The 20,804-nt window shown below is 35.2% G+C and overlaps 1 protein-coding gene across 9 annotated transcripts in view; it reads left to right on the plus strand.

Moving 5' to 3' along the window:
• Positions 1-20,804, plus strand: part of LOC119661442 (kinase D-interacting substrate of 220 kDa) — a 164,546-nt gene that overhangs the window by 109,787 nt on the left and 33,955 nt on the right. The window contains exon 1 of one of the 9 annotated variants that reach the window (XM_038071249.1): positions 5,243-5,654. The exons of the other annotated variants lie outside the window; for them this stretch is intronic. Coding sequence (XP_037927177.1) covers positions 5,559-5,654 — 96 coding nt within the window. The 5' untranslated portion in view covers positions 5,243-5,558. Of the gene's footprint in view, positions 1-5,242; positions 5,655-20,804 lie in introns of those variants that run through there. 9 annotated transcript variants of the gene reach the window in all.

Raw genomic sequence — 20,804 nt, forward strand, 5'->3', positions numbered from 1 at the left:
TCCTCCAAGAATTCTCTCAGAGCACATGCTTTCAGAGGGCCGTCCCGGTTCTTATGGTACTAGCTAACCTCCGGTGAAGCTACGTAGCAAGAGCCACTTCAGATGAGTCCCTTGCAGACTCGAGTCTGATCGCCCTCCTCGAGTACGTGAGGATGATCTGCCCACTGGAGCTTTCAAATATCGGTATGGATGCCGGCTTGAGATTCGTCGTATAGTCAATATTGCATCTCATTGGCCATCCGCCGTCCACCCTAACTATTTAAAGACATAAAACACAAAATTGTCTATTGTTATTTATTTATTTAATTGAAGTCAAAAGTATAATAAACAGACAATCTCCAAAAAATACATAAGAAAAAGAAAATTAAGATGCGGAAGCTTCTTTTTACATAAACGTATTAAATAATGAGAGAAAGTAATAAACTGCATGCGATTCACGTTACATTCTTAGCACAGGGGAATGAAAGTAGTATAAAAGCTCAGCGTCAATGTCAATTTGTATAAAGTTATAAATGTACAAACGTAAAAATTGTGTTTTTCTCTCTCAAAATTTTTCTGTTTAACCCAATTTCTCTCCAATTTTAACATACATAATGTACTGATTTTCTTCTGTAAGGAATCTCTGTTTTACTTTGATAAAATTTTATCCTTAGTACTCAATTTGTAGTAATTATAATAGGTTAAGTGAAAACTCGCTCATTAAACTTATACCTGAACCGAAAGACATAAAATCGGTAAAACGCTTTCATAACTGTTAGATAATCCACATGATTGTTTTTTTGTTAATTTTGATTCATTGGGAGACACCATTAACACTTCAGTGTAACTGGGTTTTAATTACAAGGGGTCGTAAGAGCAGTTGAACAGTCAAATTAGCAGAAAAAAATTACAAATTAAGTTAAGGCTTAAATATTACTATAACTTACAAAAATCATTGTAATCTCAAACAAGCGTAACTCGGAAGCAATTTCAACAATGACACAAGAGATTTATTCATGCCATTTCAAGCCAAAGGGGAGTACGGTTTTGCAATTGGGTACATCTACGTAACTTCACTAAAAATATTTTATTTATTGACGAATGTCTTTTTACCCAAGGGACTTTTTATTATCGCAGTAATAAGAAGTGGATTGAATCGTGAAGTATATTATCAAAACTGATGGAATTCAAAAACTTGGGTAAAAATTATTGGAAATCAACTGACAGGGCATTTTGTTCTTCCAAATCGATTGACAGGTGAATGGTATAAATCCTTTTTGAGGGAGATCCCGCTCGATTTTTGATATGAAAGTGAAAATTCTGCGGTTTTTCCAATTTATGATTTACTTTTTCAAGTTTGTAACTGCCACTAATTGAGTATTAACAAAGCTTTACCACAGTGAACCAGGAAGTCATTTTTTGTAAGAAAAGGCACACATACATTGCGAAAAAAAATTGGGTTAAACAGAAAAATTTTGAAAGAGAGAAACACAATTTTTGCGTTTGAAAATTAATTATTTCCAAACGACTCACTTTATTTGTAGAAATTGACATTCATATTTTAAAGCGAAATTTTAGCTACGATCCAGAGTTTACCCTAGTCTAGCTACCATAGTTTTTGAGTTACTACAATTTCAGTATTTTAAAGACAATTTTTTTAAAATTAAAAATATAAAAGAATAAAAATTATCTGAGGAATCACTTAGCATAAAGAAGACTCCTTTAAAAAACAGCGAGTATAAATTTAATTACATGACAATCGCAATCATGGTAAAAGGCGCCCCACTATTGAAGCATACTCAAGAATATTGCCGAAGAAAGAATTATACAGAATGGCTGATGGATAAATACTCTTAAACTGGTGAGAGGAATAGGAAACGAAGCTAGACAGTCTACAAGCTCGGCTGAAAACGCAAACCTAGTGAAGATTAAATCGAAGCTTGGTGTTAAATGTTACTCTAAGATCGCTTGGTGTCGCACTTTAGCTGATTGGCGTTTTTCTTCTAGTTTGTGTTATCATTTTGGTGTTTTCTGTTATCACCTATTACCACATCATTTAGATCCACTAGCTTCTTTTGGATTATAAATTCCAGAGCGATGTTGACCAGTTGTGATATAACTTCCGATTGGGATCCAGATCTCTAATAAAATTTACCGCTGCGTCATTGCCAAATATAGTTCTGATTTAGAATCCTGCTATTCTTTACGTCCAACTGAAAGCGGATTTTAAATGATGTCTCTTAAAAGTATTGCTCGATCTGACTGATCGCTCAATATTGCTAGCGGTACGTCTGGACTCCACAAATTTTGCCCTTATCAGTCTTTCCTGATATTATTTATATGCAGCGTCTTTCTCATCGATCGCCTATTCCGAGGTTTATATCCGATTCTGCTCTCTGCAAACATATTGATTGCGTCTTGCAGCTGACTCCACTTCACATCAACGCTATCAACTTCCTAGTGTAAGTTCAGCGTGTACATTATTATTATTTCGATGCCATTTCTTCATTCTGAAGATTTTCAGTATTGAACCTGCCACAGACTGAACTTGCTATTCCCATACATATATCCTATATGTTATCCGGCATCGAGAGTTTGCCGTCATAATTTGTCCAGTGGTATAAAGCTTTTATCAGTAGTGTGCATTTGAGAGGCAAATGCCTCCCTATCTAATAATTTCCGATTCAATTCGAGGCTCAGTTTCTGGTTCCAAGACAATATTATACTGTGAACAAATTGTCCGCCCTGTACCACCCCAACCGATAGGTATCGGTCGGTTCATCTTTGTATTACGGCGCAGAGAATATGCATTTAAATAGGGTTGAGTTTTTGCCTTTCAATATCCTTTGAAGTTTATTGTTGCGTCGATGTCGCTTTTACATATTTATCATTCAGGAAGCAGAGCTGCTTTTATTTAGCCGCACGAGTTCCTGGAGCTCTTGAAGTACATTGAAAGAACGTATCCTATATACCATATACCTAGCACTCCCGTAAATACTGTTGTTAAACATACAATGATCTAGAAACAAAACGGCATAATGTTTTAAAAGTATACTAATGGTATTTATTGTCAATATACTAAGCAATAAGAAAATGGCGAACATTACTCGAAGTGTCCAATTTAGCCCTGATACAAGCTTTGAGACGATTGGGCCAGTCATCTATCGCGGTATACACTGTAACCATAGGAGAATTTTTCACTGCCCGTTTTAATGCTTTCTTATGCGAGTCGATATTTGGGTATCTTTTTGAGCCTTTTGCCCTCTAAAATTGATCATAATTTCGAGTCCAATAGATTAAGATCTGGACTAGCAGAAGACCAACTGTCTACAGAAATAAAACTGGGGACGTTGTTTTCGAGCCGGGTGTGAGTTAAGCGGGTTATACGAGGGTGCAGACTCCTGTTGAAGCCCCCATTCTGATTTGAAAAGAGATTGTTAATGGCTTCCAAAACACCTGCTTGGTACACTGTTGCGGATGTTTTATTAAATCACTCCCCTACGGTAAAAATATTTTAGTAAGAAAAAGGGGATCGTTTGATGCTGATTACCTCCGTACTCTTGCAAAAGCCTTTTGTATTTTACCACCTTTTGCCCCCTTTTCCATATTACCATTTCACGGGACATGATTTTTTGTTTACGCTTCGAGTTCGTTCAGTAGTTTTACAGCACGATAAACAAACATATGGATTATACCGAGATTTCCTTACTATTTTCAATATCGCACTTTTTGCCAATCCTGCATTTGTGTAACGTTGTTACCGCGATTCTATTTTCTTTATCGGCCCACGACATTGCTAAACAAAAGTAACCAGGAAAGCGATGCACTAATGGAAATATTACTAGACCTGTCTGACATTGGCCTAACTATCCAAACCTGACAGCTGGAAAATTTTAACGAATTTAGAGGTATTCAAAATTGTAACAATATTTAAGGGAGTATTATGAAATACATATGTGAATATTTCAAAAACATTATACTCCTCAGTAAGAATTTTTAAAACATCATCATCCGGTACTAGTCTAAATTACAAATTTATAAAAAATTCAACTCCTTAAGCCTTCAAAAATGAGCTCTTAAGATATTTTGGAAAAAATCGAACACTAAAGTAGTAGGTTTTAAGCGAAATCGCAGCTTCGCAGCTACTCTCACATCCTCGTGGTCTCGATTGAAATATGAATTTCTTTTATTCTATTCTATTCAAGCCAATGAATAAAACAAGGCTTACTTTTCTAGGCCCGACCGATTTGAATAAATCTTAGTGTATTTGGTTCGTTCATATATTCTACCTTACTATTCACCACAATTAGACCATTAGATCGGAAAATTTTTTTACCTGGAATAAAGTACTAGAAAATAGTATCGATTTTTCGAACTTCTGCTATTTTTTTTTCTTTATCAATTTTACATAAACGGTGATGAAGTATCACGCAAGAGACCTTAAACCTTGAATTTTCTGCTTCACACTTGCCAATTCCGAGATTAACTCTATAAAATGGCTAGCTAAATAATGAAAATTGATGAAAAAATATTTTTTTTACTTTCAAAAGATAGATTATTGATTGGTAAGAAAAGGTTGAATATTAATATTTAATAAAGGAGCCGAAAAAACAGGATTATAAAAATTAGCTTTTTTCTTTGGCTTTTTTATGTAGACTAGTGCCTTAAGTACACTGTATTCCCTTCAGTTTTTGGGTGTTCTTTATGTCCTGTTTATCTTCATATCGTTAATTAGAAACCTGCAAAAAATTGGCAACCTAGAATTGTTGAAAGATAGTAGAGAATAAAAAAAATTCTTGTGTTTCATACCGGACGTTGCTAGATTCAAAGTTGTTTTTGCGAAAAGCACGGAAATCGAATTTCCATCATTATGCGGGGGGGAAATTGGAAAGGCTGTAAACACTGAAGTAATTCTTTTCGTTCCGAAATTGATATTTGTTTCAATTCAAAGAATAAACATGCAATTTTACGAAACAAGCTCTTGAAAGACATAATCAAGCCATTAACAATTTTATGTCTTATCTAGAATATTCGAAAAGTACGAATACGTTAAATATCACTTCTATCATGTATTTAAATGAAATATCTCATTTCGTCACATCAACCTATTACGTATGTATCTGTTTTAATAAGATAAGTTCAGTTTGATTGTTTGAATCAACAAACAAATGCGATGTCAAAACGCTTTGCAAAAGCGTTAAGTTTCTTATCTAAAATAAATGCTATCATCCTTCTTTATAAAGCGGTCGCTTCTCATAAACCAAAGCTTGAATGCAGGCTCCGTTTTATATCAATCAAAGATTTAACGAGGCTTAGTGTAGTGACCACCATGCCACTGTGTACTATATAAACGGGACTTTCAAACAAATTAACAACCGGACAAAAATGACATATCAAACTTATTAATCGCGCGTGTACTTGCTAGTTCGTGTTTGTTTTTAATTTGATCCGATATTTGGGTAATCCTGGGCTTCTAGTAGTAGTTGCTACTTGTTGGCCCAGCCCGTGTAATTTATTTTTTTTTGCTGATTACGCACGCGTTTATAGAGCTAAGCAGTTCTTAAATAGAAGTCAGAACCATGAAACTCGCAAAGAGTTTAGACGAGCTAGTGCTAAGTGCATCGCGGCTAAGTTTAAGCAGTTGCCGATCCGACGGAAAAGTTAAAAATAAAAAAGTTAGTAAAAATGTGTAACATTAATGCTAGTTCATAAACATTAAAAATATTCGTAAATACTAACATAAAATGTTGTGCATGCGACTAGTAACTTTACTATTTATCTGTATCATTGATAAAATTAATTTTATTTTTAAAAAAAAAATTGACGGCGACCTTAAAATATATATATCACCTGAAAAAATTATCTGAATTTCCTCAAGACCTCTCAGTCTAAACAGTTCTAATAGCTTTCTCCACACCAGCGGCCAATGATCGACCTAGAGAAAACAGAAAACTTCCACGGTGCATGTGTTTCTGTATATCATATTTCAAGAACAATTTATGCAACGGTGCTTCAATGGCACTTTTTATTAAGTATTTATTTAATTGGAGTGTTATCAGAAATTTTTGCTTGAACTTTTACCGGGATCTTGACTGTTCAAGTGCAAGGTGCTCTCTGAAAAAACCCATTGAACGTAGAAAAACAAAAAACAAATAATTTTGTTTTCAATTATTGAGTTTGAAATCAATATTAATTTTTTGTTGTGCACGGTGAAGTAAAAGGAAGTGTGAATCCAATTTTCACTGAGTTATTAAGTGACTTGAAGTTATTACAAGGTTTTCGTTGCATTCCACATGAACATTTTACCAAAAAAGTCCAAATTGGGGGCTTTGTTTCATTCAGTCACTCTCGGAACTCCAGTATTGCTTTGCAAGTCATCTTTGGGATCAAATAAATATGAAAAAAAAAATCAAGATTATTCATTACACTGTAACCCAATGTTAAATACTTTTTTAATTAACATATGTACCTCTGAATCCAAGCGAAGTGGGGAACCAGTTCCCTTGAACTGATTTAGAATATCAACTTATCCACTCAATTTACAATAGTATAAAAGTGTAGGTAAAATATTATTGAATATAAGTTTTGGGTTTCAAAGAATGATTCATGATCAAAGACCAGCTTTATTCAACTGTAGACATTGTCAAAAGGTCACTTTACCACAATACATTTGCAAATATAATGTGGCTTTTTGCGAATAATCCTTACAAAGCTCATCGAATCCAATTCCAATTGTAGAAAGGAAGACATTCTTTACAAAAGATATATCAAGATAAATTGGTCTCAGATACAGATAAATGCTATCATACGTGCCCAGGTGTATGATGCATACAACAAACAAGAGACTTCCGAATCATGAAAAAATAAAATATCAATTTCTATCAGAAGTACATACCCGCAGTACAGATTTATGAATTCAAAATAACGTAGTTAAGATAAAGTAGCGCTGATAATAGTAGCGCGAATTTCTGAATGAGCGCAATCTCTCTAAACTCAATATTTCATTGATAATTAAAAAGCACAAGTTTTTTTTTAACGAAGCAAGGGAAATTTTGTTCATTAAATCGAATCATTTCATCATATCTTTCGATTAGTGCATGGATACATTCTAATCGTCCTCTTTTATAAAATTTGTTCAAAAAAATTTTAGACAAACGTGAACTGGCACAATATTTCCTTTTCTTAAACATTAGTTCAATCAATGAAATTTGAAAGATGTTTGTTAGCCAGTGGTTCAAGTTCTCTCAACTTGTTTGCACTGATGAAGGGAACAAGTGGTTCCCGAAATATCGGTATTTGCAAGAATAAATACCCACACCAACGAAAAAGAAACAAGTTTTTATTATTTCAATTATTTTCTAAGAATATGAATCCCAATGCAAGTGAAAACAGTCAAAATTAAAAATTTGACAAGTGTTCAAAAAAATTCGATTTTCAGCACTTTTTTTCAATAATTAAGCAAAAAAAATCACCTAATATGATATGCTTTCAAATTGATTCATATTCCTGGTAATTTCGTAATGATCAGTTTATTACTTTTTGATTAGAATCCCCGCAAATATGAAAAATGGGATTTGAGTAAAAAAGAATGTTTGAAAAGTCCTCTTTCGGTTATGAAGACATTTCTTACTCTTTATTACAAATAAAATACCACCGCAATAAATACAAATGCACTCGTAGAGGGAACAAACGCCGAGTAGTTACAAATACGCTACTTACTTTAGTACTTCAAGATTATGTAAGGACATAAAGCCAGCCTACCTTTTGAGCATTCGAGCCTGAACCTGAATCCGATAATCGCTCGGTTCTAACCTCATAAAATCTAAAGGAACACGAATTTTGCTTTGAAATTTCTGTAGCTTACCATATTCTAGGATAGTTAAGTTAACGATCTATCCAATAAAAAGAAATTCTATTCCGAAAACCTCTTGTGTTTTCCTCCCTAAATTGGAAAGAAATGAAATTAAAAAATCCAGGAAGGGATTATTGCAATTATTTATTTGACATTCTTTAACATGTATCTTAGTTTTTCTGGTCCATCCTCATCTTATGAATCCTCAAAGTAAGTTTAAATCACATGTTTTCAGAAATATTTCGGCTACATAATTGAAATTGATTTACAGCTTAAATCGCTATTTTCCTTGAATAGACACTTCCAGCCTTTCAAATTCTCAAGGGAGAAATTTTATTAAAGCCCAACCTAATCTTTATACTTATTACTTGCTTTGTAAGATATTTAAAAATATCCAACCCCGCCACATATCAAGCTACAAATAATCAACAATGCAAGTTGATAAAATGCTATTTGACATCCGCCTTCCAAAAATTTGGTATTTAAGAGAGAGTACGATTACTTCATCCTACTGAATGAGTCACTTTGACCAAATATTATGATTGGATCACTTTAATCAGCGTGTCGAAGGGAAACACTACCTAGAGAGATGGAACTAAACAACGTAATAGACAGCTTTGAAGCGCCATCAGCTCCTTAGTAGTCACTTCATCCAAGACAAGGTCTGCCTTACCGCTATCCGCTATACGAGTAAAGATAACGCCCATGAGCTTTCTGAAAATATCTATTCTACCCTTAAGCCCAAGTTACAAGAAAACATATATTACACATCACCGTGCTTTTTGTCAGCACCTGATATTTGGAATCGATCCTCCAAATCCATCCATTCAAATGAATTTGCTTTCGTCCCTCCAAAGTGTTTGAATCAAACCGCAATGGGCCAGTTCTTATGCTCTACGGAAAGATTTTTCCTAGAACCATCAAAACTTGAATAATTTTTGAAAATGTAATTGGGAAAATTTCCAAGATTCGTCTATTCGATTCAATAATCCCCACAATCGCTGACTTTTCACAATCTGATTTGCTTTTTTATTGGGCCGATAAACTTCCCTTTTCCATAAATTGTAGAATAACTGAGAACGTGATGTCAATTTGCAATTCCAGTTTTTGGAAAAGAGAAAAAATGTGAGTTTTGTCTACAATTAACATCTTAATATCACCAGATTAAACCTAACTGCTTGACAAATTTTTAATTTCTTCGAAAAAATCAACCCATTTTAGCAAATTTGAAAAAAAATGTGTTCCATTTCATTTACTAATCATCATCATCATCAACGGCGCAACAACCGGTATTAATAAGGAACTCCCGACATCCCGGTTTTGCGCCGAGGACCACCAATTCGATATCCCTAAAAGCTGTCTGGCGTCCTGACCTACGCCATCGCTCCATCTTAGGCAGGGTCTGCCTCGTCTTCTTTTTCTACCATAGATATTGCCCTTATAGACTTTCCGAATGGGATCATCCTCATCTATACGGATTAAGTGACCCGCCCACCGTAACCTATTGAGCCGGATTTTATCTACAACCGGACGGTCATGGTATCGCTCATAGATTTCGTCATTGTGTAGGCTACGGAATCGTCCATTCTCATGTAGGGGGCCAAAAATTCTTCGGAGGATTCTTCTTTCGAACGCGGCCAAGAGTTCGCAATTTTTCTTGCTAAGAACCCAAGTTTCCGAGGAATACATAGATTGTTTATAGCATTTCCAGAAGTCTCAACAAGAATACTGGGTGCGTCAGTTGGACGTTCACTTGGATAGACAGACATAACATTAGAAATTTGGTTTTACTTTAGTGTTATAACATACACTGAATGTCAAAGTTATTTCTAGTACTTTCTTATAGATGCATTACCATCTTAAAGTACTGCCCAGCGGTTTTTGTATAGCAACGTGTTCGTAAACAACCAAAACTTTCTCATAATCCTAATATTTTTCCAAATAACGTTTTTCAGGAACTAGCTGTCCCCCTTTTCAATACAAGTTCACCCTACGTCAACTATGAAGCTTTGTAAATAGATAGCATTCCTTATATCAGGAAGTAAATGCTCCAATGATTTAGTAATGTAGCATTACCAAACAACTATCCCCAAAGCTGTTTTTAAAACTGCAACAACAAGAAGAGAATACACTGATAAAGAGGGTGATATCTGCAATTTACAGTATATGTGATTTTCAAAAATAAACTTTAGCCAATAAAAGGAAATATTCTCCTCATCTTCTTGAGCAACAAATATTGATCAATTTAAGTAAATGACAGCAAAAATGCGAAAAAGACTTTGTGAGATAAAACTGTAAGACATTTTTCGTATAAATCAATTGCCGATAACTGCGCAGTGTATATATACTAGTACCAAGAGCGCGGTGTCGAATATTCAGTTTTCACGCATTACGTATTTCTGGGTCATTGGTTGCGTTAAAACGGTGAATAGTTAGCAGGCCATCATGGTAATCACCAATTGCACAGCAATCTGTATTGAGACCTGGCCTCCGGTATTTTCTCTTCTTCCTCGTAATGAAAGCAATCCTTTTCTTCTTTGGGTCACCCATTTCATCTTATATTTATAAACTTGAATCTGTCTCCCGTCGTGTACATTATATGTAGCTTGCCTTCATAAGTGTTTCTTTCAGAGACATAATGCTGCAAGTTAAACGACATTGTAATCAGTTATTCAATTGTTGTCACACCAAAATTGGTAATTTCACTAATTAATGAAAGGTGATATTTTTATTAAAATTAGGATTATTCTCAAACTGATTTAAAACTTAATTAGCAAACATGTGTCAACTAGAATGGCCAATGGGGCTCTAGTTTGCAATGAAATTATGAAGCCAAGCCTCGGAGCAACCCATGTTAAGTTACTATGAAATATGACAACTAATGACTATTTTAAATTCTGTTCTGGTGCTCACATAAGGAGATCAAATCTCATATGTTGTTTTCTGACTGTTATTCCGGATTTGATTCGATTTACTTCTTAAACTAATTTGAGACAATGCTATACGTCAGGAAATTATTTTTATATAGAATTATATATGACTGCAAACTTTCAATTAATAGATTTCAGAAAGGGGAAATATAAGAATGGACTACTTATTGTAGGTCTTCGAAATAGGAGTACGTCTCAACATTCTCTTCTTTTTTATTTAGGACCACACCTTGTTTGCAACACAAAAGGATATAAAAAGCCATTGAATCGCTTATTGACGGTTTACTCTATAAAATGATCTCCAATATTCCAGAAAGCTCTTCGACGGACTATCTACAATACACTACACATAATTTTCACTATTCGGCCATTCGGCCATCGGTCATCGTATTTACATGATGCTTCCACTCTGATGGTCTACCATCACTTTGGGTCGTCCTCCTGGCGGATCCCGCCTTCCTATTTCTATCTATAGACCTAGCCTTTCCATTAATATTGATATAAGATTTTTCAACTATAAAAATAGAAATAAACTATTCGAAACGGCCTACATTTGCTTTAATAAATGTCATCTAAAACTGACCCCAATTTGTAATCGAGCGGATCTGGACTGAATGTCGACCAGTACTTCTCAACACCCTTCTCACAAAAATGTGAGGAAGTGACAGCGTCATAGAATACTCCCCAGCAAATCAGTGCTGAGGCTGGACGATAACTTCGTTTAATCCTTGGTCTGTCATTCTGCTTATTAAAAGTTTCCTCCGCGTCTTTTATTAGCCTGTAGGTACCGTTAATTTGAGATCCAACGGCCCTCTTCTTCAGTGCTATACGTCTGCTGTAGGTATAGAATTTTCTTATGATGTCTTGCCTATCCCTCTAGTTTTAAAGTTTTGCTAAAGACAAAACTTTATTAAGGGGGAAACCACATTAGCAGGCCTCGTCTTCATATACTTTTTGAAATTTGTTTTTAATGGGAAGAGTTATTCGGAATTCAATCAAATTTGGACATTATATTACTCATATTTCGAAAAAGTTTGGAAAATTTGTTTGAAAAGTTTAAGTTAGCTACGCGACAATATTCTGCTGAAGCTCGTAACTGGTGTTCTCCAACTACGGGACCTGTAGCGACTCCAACACCAAAAAGCTTTAAATTTTACATCACTAACTTATTTTCTTAGAATATGAACCTCAATGTAGCTGAAAATAATCAAAACCAAATCAAAATCAAAATCACTTAATCCATATGGATGAGGATGATCCCACCCGGAAAGTCTATAAGGGCAATATCTATGGTAGAAAAAAAAGACGAGGCAGACCCTGCCTAAGATGGAGCGATGGCGTAGGTCAGGACGCCATTTTGCAGCTATTCAAAAAAAAATACTTCACTTTTTTCACTCATTGGTTATTTTGTAAAGAATCATACCTAGAATTCCCGCAAATTTGAAAAACGTTTTAAAAAAAAAAATTATTTGAAAAATCCCCTTTCGGATATGAAGATATTCACCACTATTAATTACAAATAAAATACAGTTACAACAAACACTAATGCATTCGTACAAGGGGCTGACGACAAGTGTTTATAAATACAATATTTACATAACGCGACCAGATTTCGTAAGAACATAAACCAACTAGCTCCTGGGTGGTGGAACCTAAGCCTGTACTCGATAATAGCTCATTTCTACCCATATAAAATCTAAACGATCACGAAATTCGCTTTGAAATTTCTACATCGTATTCTGGGATAGCTAGGCTAACGATGTATGCATTTAAAGACAGTCGATTCTGAAAACCTCCTAATGTGATTTCCCCTCTTAAAATGTTGTTGTTGTTGTCTGCCCATCTGTCTGTCCGTCACACGTACTTTTCTCAGAAAGAGCTACACCTATTGACATGGAATTTAATGAAAAGATAGCAACTGTAAACTCCCACGCATGCAGTGAGTTACATCATTCTACGTTGAACATACATGCAATTGGAGGGCTAACATTTTTTTTCACAAACTATAATCATGTGGGGTATCGAATCTTAATCTTGGCTTTAAAGCTGGTTGCAAAAAGGGGTTGGGAGTCTTAAACGGGTTACTTAAATTAAGGGCCATTCTCAGAAACTACTCACGAAAAAAATCTGAAATACCATACCGATATCTACCCAAATATATTAATATATTTTTAAAATGTAATGCCCTTAGGTGCTTCCTAGACGCGTAAAATCTTACATTAATATAAGCGATATATCTCGCTGTTTATTCGATCGGAAATAAATTTTATTTCCAATTTACCGTGGTATCCAATTCCATTCCAAACTATAACCGAGCCTCCTATAATTTTACGGTAGCTTCCCTTCCTTGTTTCCAGATCATGAAAACTGCATCCATCAGATCCATTTAAACTAAACTTCTTTCATCAATGAATTCAATTCCAGCGGACATACGTTTTAATTTAGGAGTCGCTATAAGACATGGATTCCTATTAGCTCCTTCTCGTTTTATCGTCCCGAATTCTCTTATTATGCGAACTATGTCCACACCAGGGTGCACTTCAACTTTAACCATTATTAGCCCCACTGTAAGGAAGTAATTTGACGTTTCCTGTAATGCGGTCTGCTTGAAACAAGCTTACTGTTGCCGTTTTCGGCGTCTGCTAGCAAATTTCTCAGCACTTTCACGCTTCTCTTCACACTCTACGAATTTTTAAATGGTGCATACCAAGTCGTTCGTGTCCATGACTGGATGGCTAGAGGCTAGGGCGCTAAGCTGTCGTAGCAAAAGAACGCGATTCAAATCTCACTGATAACACTTTCACTTTCTCTGAGCCTTGTTTCGTGAGGCACTTCGTTACTCCACTATAACTATTCCTTATAAAAATCTTCAAAAAATCCACTCAGTATATTCCTTTTATATTTTACCATAAAAGCTGGTCATTGATTACTCTTTCAGGTACAATAGTGAAATGCTCCAGTGGGCTATACTTTTCCATTCCTGAATTTTGGATTTTCCCATCATTTGCCCTTAAAATCGGAAAATTTGAACAATGACATTGCCTTTAAAAATTTGTATATTTCGATTACCATAAACGTTAAGTGCTGATTAAAAATTGTTCGATGTCGTCTATACTTTGGCATGGGACTGTAGCTATGGCTGATCAAATGCATGATAATTTATAGAAAACCCCTTTTCAGTTATGCTTTTTTCTAGGCATACAGACATCTCTTTTTTATGAATTAGTCGGAAGACTGTTCAAAACTCTTAAATCTACATTAAATATAATTCAAGTCCATTGTTTAAAATGATAAATCATATTGCTTAATGCCTTTATCTTGTGACTTCAATGAAGACGGCAAACAGCGATTTAAATGATATTGTCATTTCGTCGATGAGAATCATGGATTCGACCATCGCATAAATTGAAATGCCCTTCATATGTGAGTTCACAAAAAACGAGATATGTTTCTTGATTTTAATTACGATTAGAAAGATAATAAACGAATTGGAAACAGTGGATACAGAAAGCGAGAACTATATTGATGATTAGAAGTTGAAAGAAAAAATGCAGATTGATGTGTTAATGTATATATACATATATATTGAAGTCGATGGGGCTTTTACAAAAAGATAATATATAGGATTTTCATCATTTTGCGGGATAAAGATTAGGTTACCGGGATAGCGTGCGTGGAAACGGCGCTCCCGACTGGTATATGTATTAGGAACCAACCAGAGCGGTCCAAATCCTGAACCAGTCACCCTTTCACATAGTACCACTATGTTACTATACGTAGAACTTTTTAGGAATATGTTAACTCATACTGCCTGTGATTGCAATAACGTAGCACTCCCCAGTTACATTACAAATTCCGTTGATTGATTATTTTAAGGAATTTGCACCTGTCAATTTTGGTCAGTCCTATGAAAACGTGTTTTTCAGTGACAAAACAATAAAGTACCATGGTGATGACTAAGTCTTTAATTTACTAAGCGAGGATGCTGTCACGATGGTCTGATTTTAACCCGAAATTTCGGTGTTATTGTTAAATGATTTCATTACATTTTAACTACTATTCGGCCCAAACTAGAACCTTTTCCAAGGATAAATAAAAATAAATTTTTTAATGTTTCATAACATTGAACTTGGTCATATCTCACATACCACTGGATAGATCCAAAAGCAATGATAGGGAAAGTAAAATACGCGATTAAAGTTAAAAAAAAGATTTAGTTTTCTATATAGTCCCCTAACAAGTCAACTCATTCAGTCCATCTTTTTTCTAAAGTCACTTATCAATGTCGCAATAATGGCCATCACTTCGCTATCATCTTCAAATTTCGTGCTTCAGAAGTGTTCCTTGAATAAAGCAAGAAGTAGATGTCACTGACTTGGCGAATGGGATAGATATTCGACCAATTTGAAACCTATTTCTCAAATAGCAACCATTGAAACCGCAAGTGGAGAATTGGCTTGGTGAAACAGCACTCCAGCTTGCAAAAAGTCTTCATGGCCGCTCTCGCAATCTTATTTGGTCTGCGTAGTAAAAGCCCTTAAAGATGGATTCCTTTTCTAAATATTCCACCGTAATTATTCCTTCTGCGCTGCTGAAAATGAATGCCATAACCTTTCCGCCGACTTGGAAACTTCGAATTTGTTCGGTCTCGGCGATGGGGGTCGTTTCCAAGTCATTGATTTTTGCTTCGTTTTAAAATCAAAATAATCAATCCACGTCACATCCATGGTCACGAAACTTGAGAAACGACGTTTTTTCTTTTGCACGTCGGTTATCATTTTCGGTACCGAACGCGCAGAGACCTGACTCATGTGCACTGTCTGATGTACCTGTAAGCTCAGCTTCTCTGCAGTAAGAAGCGTGGATATACGTCCTTCACGATGTTCATCTTTAGCAGATGTTCTGCCCAGTATACAAGTGTGGAATATAAAGGAACTAAATCCCTCAATGTCTTCACCAAGTCACTGTATATGCCTTTTTTAAGCAGAGGTATTTGATGCCTCATTCATTCTTTTCCTTTTTGATGGTGGTCTTTTTATGTCATTTTTAATACGATCTTTTGTTTTATTGTTTAATTACTTACTTTTGGATCATTCTTGGTAAATCCAATTTTATGGCTTGCATTTACGCTGTCAATTATCATATAATTCCTCCACATGCTCTGATACGAATGACATCCATATCCCTTTATAATTTAAGCTCTTCAACAATTTGAATGTTTTCTATTCCGTTTACATCTAATAACTGAGTAAGGCCAGTTTAGTCCGCTGATCCTAATTTCCTCGAACCATTCCACGCAAAATTTACTCCCATGTTTGAAATCATTATATTCGTGAATAGCTTTTGCTCGCGATTGGTCTCAATCGTTTTTGTCATACAGCTTTTCGAAAGACTCCAGCATACCAAATTTACATAATTGCGCCAGTAATTTTGCCCCCAAATGAATGGTGGTTCAAATCAACTGACCAAAACTGGCCTGTCGCGGGATCTGTCACTAAGAAAGATCAGGTAGGATTAAACATAGTGGAATAACTCCAACCAGACTTTATTTATCTCTTTCCCTATTCTCATCATTTTATTTTACGTTTACTGAGGATAGTACAACGGTCACTTGATACGCTAGATGACCGACCCCGCTTGTAAACGGGACGAAGGCTAAAGAAAAAAGAAGAATGCCCTGTTGTATTCCGAAACATGTACAGGCCATGTTTGAACATCCCTGGGTCGCCACTTTGGTATCAGGTTATTTTCACCCTTTCTATTTACGTAAAGTCGCCATTGGTCAATGAATAGAGTCGCGAGTATTATAGTTGCAAATATATGTGAATTGGTTTCCTTACGAATTTATTCCATCAAAGCGTATAAAATTCTGCACTTTGATAATAACTACTAGTGTTAAATATTTGCGTAGTGCGTATCAGATGAACTCTTCATTATACTTTCTAAAAGCCTCATCGAAAACAATGATAAGGCGGAAATCAAAAGCTCGGTACTTCGAATATAGAAGGTTTTGCCTATTTCATATGAGAGAATATTTTGTTACACGATTATTCCATCTATACATAGCTAGTAGGAATAGTGTATATAAATTTAATACGTCAGACTGATACTAGCATTCTATAGCAGATTCATACGAAATAAACAACTTTGATCTACTATCATTTGTTTAATAATAGTACGATTTTAAAATTTGCGCTTTAAAGTATAATACTTTACATTTTTGGAGAATTTTATAACCCTAAGATGAATGTAAAATCGCAAATAACTTTATCTGGAAAGAGATCTACATATATAAGAAGTAAATTCACCTTCCATATTTTTTCAGATTTTTACGTTGAAAAGTTTCTGAGAATGATCACTTTAAATTTGTACTTTTTCTCCCAGCACTCTCCGGATTTGAAAATCATGTCAAATTCTACTCTACTATTGGAGACCCTCCATTTGATACCCCACATGACTATGTTAAAAAAATGCATTACTCTTCGCTTCTATGCCTCCTCTCCCCTCAAACTCCAATCATATCATTCATTGTATGCAGGGGATCCCACATTGTGCATATCTATGTCCAGCAAGTTCCGTTTTGTTAGGTAGACAGACAAACGGACAGACGGATAGACAGTAAACCCATTTTAAAACATATTTATTGTTTCACAAAACCTTTAAAGCAAGGAGAAATGCATTTGAAGGCTGTTGTAGCTTTTATCGACCCGATTCCGAGTTTTCTATACATACAAATTCCCCTGAAAAGTCATTGGACGTGAATTAAATTTTAGCCATTCAAACAATAGAAAAGATTATTCTTTGAAATGCCGGTCATCTCCGATAACAGTTACACGCGTCCAAGCTAGCCCATACCTGCGTCACAATTATTTTGATTTTGAAGAAAATAACTCTGGATATTCGATTTTGGCCTTCCCTGAGCTTTTGAATAAGACACAGTAGAATCCCGATAATTTGTATGGTCAAGGGATGGACGGTTTAGTGGGAATTATCGAGGTTACCAATTATAGGGAGTGCAAAATAACGAAAATGAACTCGTCAGCCGTTAAAAATTTTGTGCTTAGACGTAGGCGTCACATTCTGCCTAATTTCTTTCTTTTAATTTTAGAAAAAGGAGAAAATCGCGCATCCCCCCTTTCTAACCCCATCCTAAGTATTCAAAATACTCTACACCCTTCTCAATAAAAAAAAGTCGGTTAAGAAAACCTTAATTTTTAACCGACTTTGATGATTTTTTCGATGTTAGTCTCTTCCCAGTAATTATACGTTTGAGGGTTTTTTTACCTCAAAATTTTAGGCTTTGCTTAGATTGTGCATTCTACATAAAAATTAGCTTTTTTTGAAACGATCCGAAATGTCTCATGCCCGAAATATTCTATGTGCTGAGTGCTTCACAATAAAAGGTTGAACCTAGTATTTGCCTTTCTGAGACTCTGATGACCATTACAAAGTATGACTTAATTTTGCCTTCAGTATTTGAAGTCAATTTTCACCATGGAGCCATTACCACTACAAAACCGTGAAAAAAAAATAGCTAAACTTTTTAGACGATATGGGACAAAACATTTTCGCAGGAAATAATTATCTACTGGAAAAAACATCATTTAAAATTGTATAAACACAAAAACATTCTGATTAGGCCGGAATCGTATTTTAAGTAATACTGCGGGTGATCCAAAAAATAAGATTAGTTTTAAAAAGAGAGAGATTATCAGTTTTTGGTTTGGGAATCAACATTGAATCGCTCTGTGTATTTTATTTGTTTTCTTCTTCCAACTATCGTTTGACTTTTGTTATGTGTGTGATTGGAGCAAACCTCAATTACTGCACAAATACTAAGGAATAAAGGTTTTTGCCTTTTTGACCTTTTCTCTTTTACCCGATCGGGGAGTTGTTTTCTACCTTGAAATATCCTTTCTTTCATCCAAATGTGAAACAGATAACAAGGATGAACTTTATACGTTACGATTATATCCTAAGCAAAAAAAAATAATCCGCTTTCTTTTTTCGAATCAACTCCTTTTCTCCAATCTCCTGATTTAAGAAAAATAGTAGTTCTAAAAGCTTCACTTTGGGAAAAGCTTATCTATAAATTGCGAACCTAGAGAAATGTAAATAAAGATACGTATCATCCCTATGCAACACTAGTTCTCTTTTTTGGTTATTCAGAAACTCAAAGTATGCCACGCATCCGACTTTTCATTGAATCCTCATTATTTTTACAGTATCGCAACTCGGCCAGGAGATTAGTTCGAAGTTTAATTGAGCGGAAGTAATTTTCATGATTTTCATTATAACATCTTTTTTTCATTACCTTCATTATAACATCTTCTTTTCCTTCAGCCAATGTCCCGTTCGCAAGTGGGGTCGGCTCGTCGTGATCGGTTTCGCCATTTGGTTCTATCAGATGCCTGATTTGGATGTAAACGCGAGACTTTAATTGTCCATCTAGCGTGTCAAGCCATCGTTGTTTCCACCGACCTTTTGATCGCATACCATCGACTTCGATATTCATACCGATTTCGGTGAGTAAATGACGTGACCATACCATCGAAGATGCTTCTCCCGCAATTTTTCCACGATCGATGCAACTCTATATCGATCGCGCATATCCTCATTTCGAATGTGATTAAAACGTGTCATGCCGCTAGTCCAATGCACCATCTTCATCTCCATTACCCCAAGAAATCGTCGATTGTCTTTTATAGTGAGCCAACACTCAGAACCATAGAGAGCGATACGGCGGACGACATTGCGGTAAATTTCGTTATTCCTTGATTGAATATTATTAGATCCAATCCATCTCTGTTTTGCCTGCCCTTAAGGAGGGTAGGGTTAATCCCGTGAAAAAAGACGTGTTTTTAAGATTTTTTTTTGGGAATACGATTTCCATATAATGATGAAATAATAAAACAAATTTCTATTGCAAAAAATTAAAATTGAACGATTGACAGTGAATCTCCGGAGGCATTTCGGGAAAAAGTTGTTTTGCAGTGTGCACGATACCTTACGGTAGAATCATCTGAAACATAAAAATCAAAATGCATTCGTTAAAGGAGCTGTTTCTCGAAGTAAACCTGGAAGGACTTTTTTGTCAATTTTTCAATTTGTCGTAGCACTTACAAGCCAGAAACTCGATCGATTTAAACAAATTTTAAATTAGTAAATATTAAAAAAACACACAAAACCTCTCAGGAATACCTAGACTATTACGTGAAGAAGCATTGCGCAAACTCTCAAAACGATTGGTACAGTAGATTTTAAGTTATACCGTACACGGAGTTCAAAATTAGCAGGTTTCAAAAAAGCGATTTAAAGTTTTATAAACTAAAAGATCCGGCCTAGAGCAACAGGCGTAAAGTACTCCTAACTTCGTCAATTTTACTCCGATCGACTTGAAATCTTGGCACAATATTCTTGAGATACTATGGATTCATGAAAATAATAATAATCAAAGAATGCAAAAAAAATTTAAATGTTAGCGGTTCGCCATTTTCAAAAGGCTTGATTCGAAGAAAAGTCGTTTAAAATTTGTGTTTGGGTTTAATTCTGCTTTCAAATGAAAATTAATTTATTTATTTTTTATATTGCTTTATCCTTTTTGGCAAACATTGTATTTATGTGGCTCTCTATCTACGAAGCGTATAACAAAAGTAACGGCCGTTTGGTCATAAAAAAAGGTCATGAGATTTTTTTTATTGATGGTAATAGTTACTACATATCTGTTTTACTATCTCACATAATCGTCATTCAGTTCTAAACATTTTTCGTAACCCTGCACTAGCTTCCTTAAACCCTCCGTATAGAATTTCAGGAATTGAACCAGTTGACATCAGCAATTTTTAGGTCCTCGTTATTTTCAAACCGTGGTTGTGGCCTTTTCAAATGCAAGAAGAGAAAGTAGTCGCTAGATGCAAAATCGAGACTGTAGAGACTGGAGGGTGACTTAAAAGTTTGAGGCAGCGATGTTAGAACACGTGTTGTCGTGTGAAAGCATTACACCGAACGACAGTTTCCCACGTCGTCAATTTTAGATCGCAATT

This window comes from Hermetia illucens, chromosome 1, assembly GCF_905115235.1.
Source record: "Hermetia illucens chromosome 1, iHerIll2.2.curated.20191125, whole genome shotgun sequence".
Classification (NCBI taxonomy): domain Eukaryota; kingdom Metazoa; phylum Arthropoda; class Insecta; order Diptera; family Stratiomyidae; genus Hermetia; species Hermetia illucens.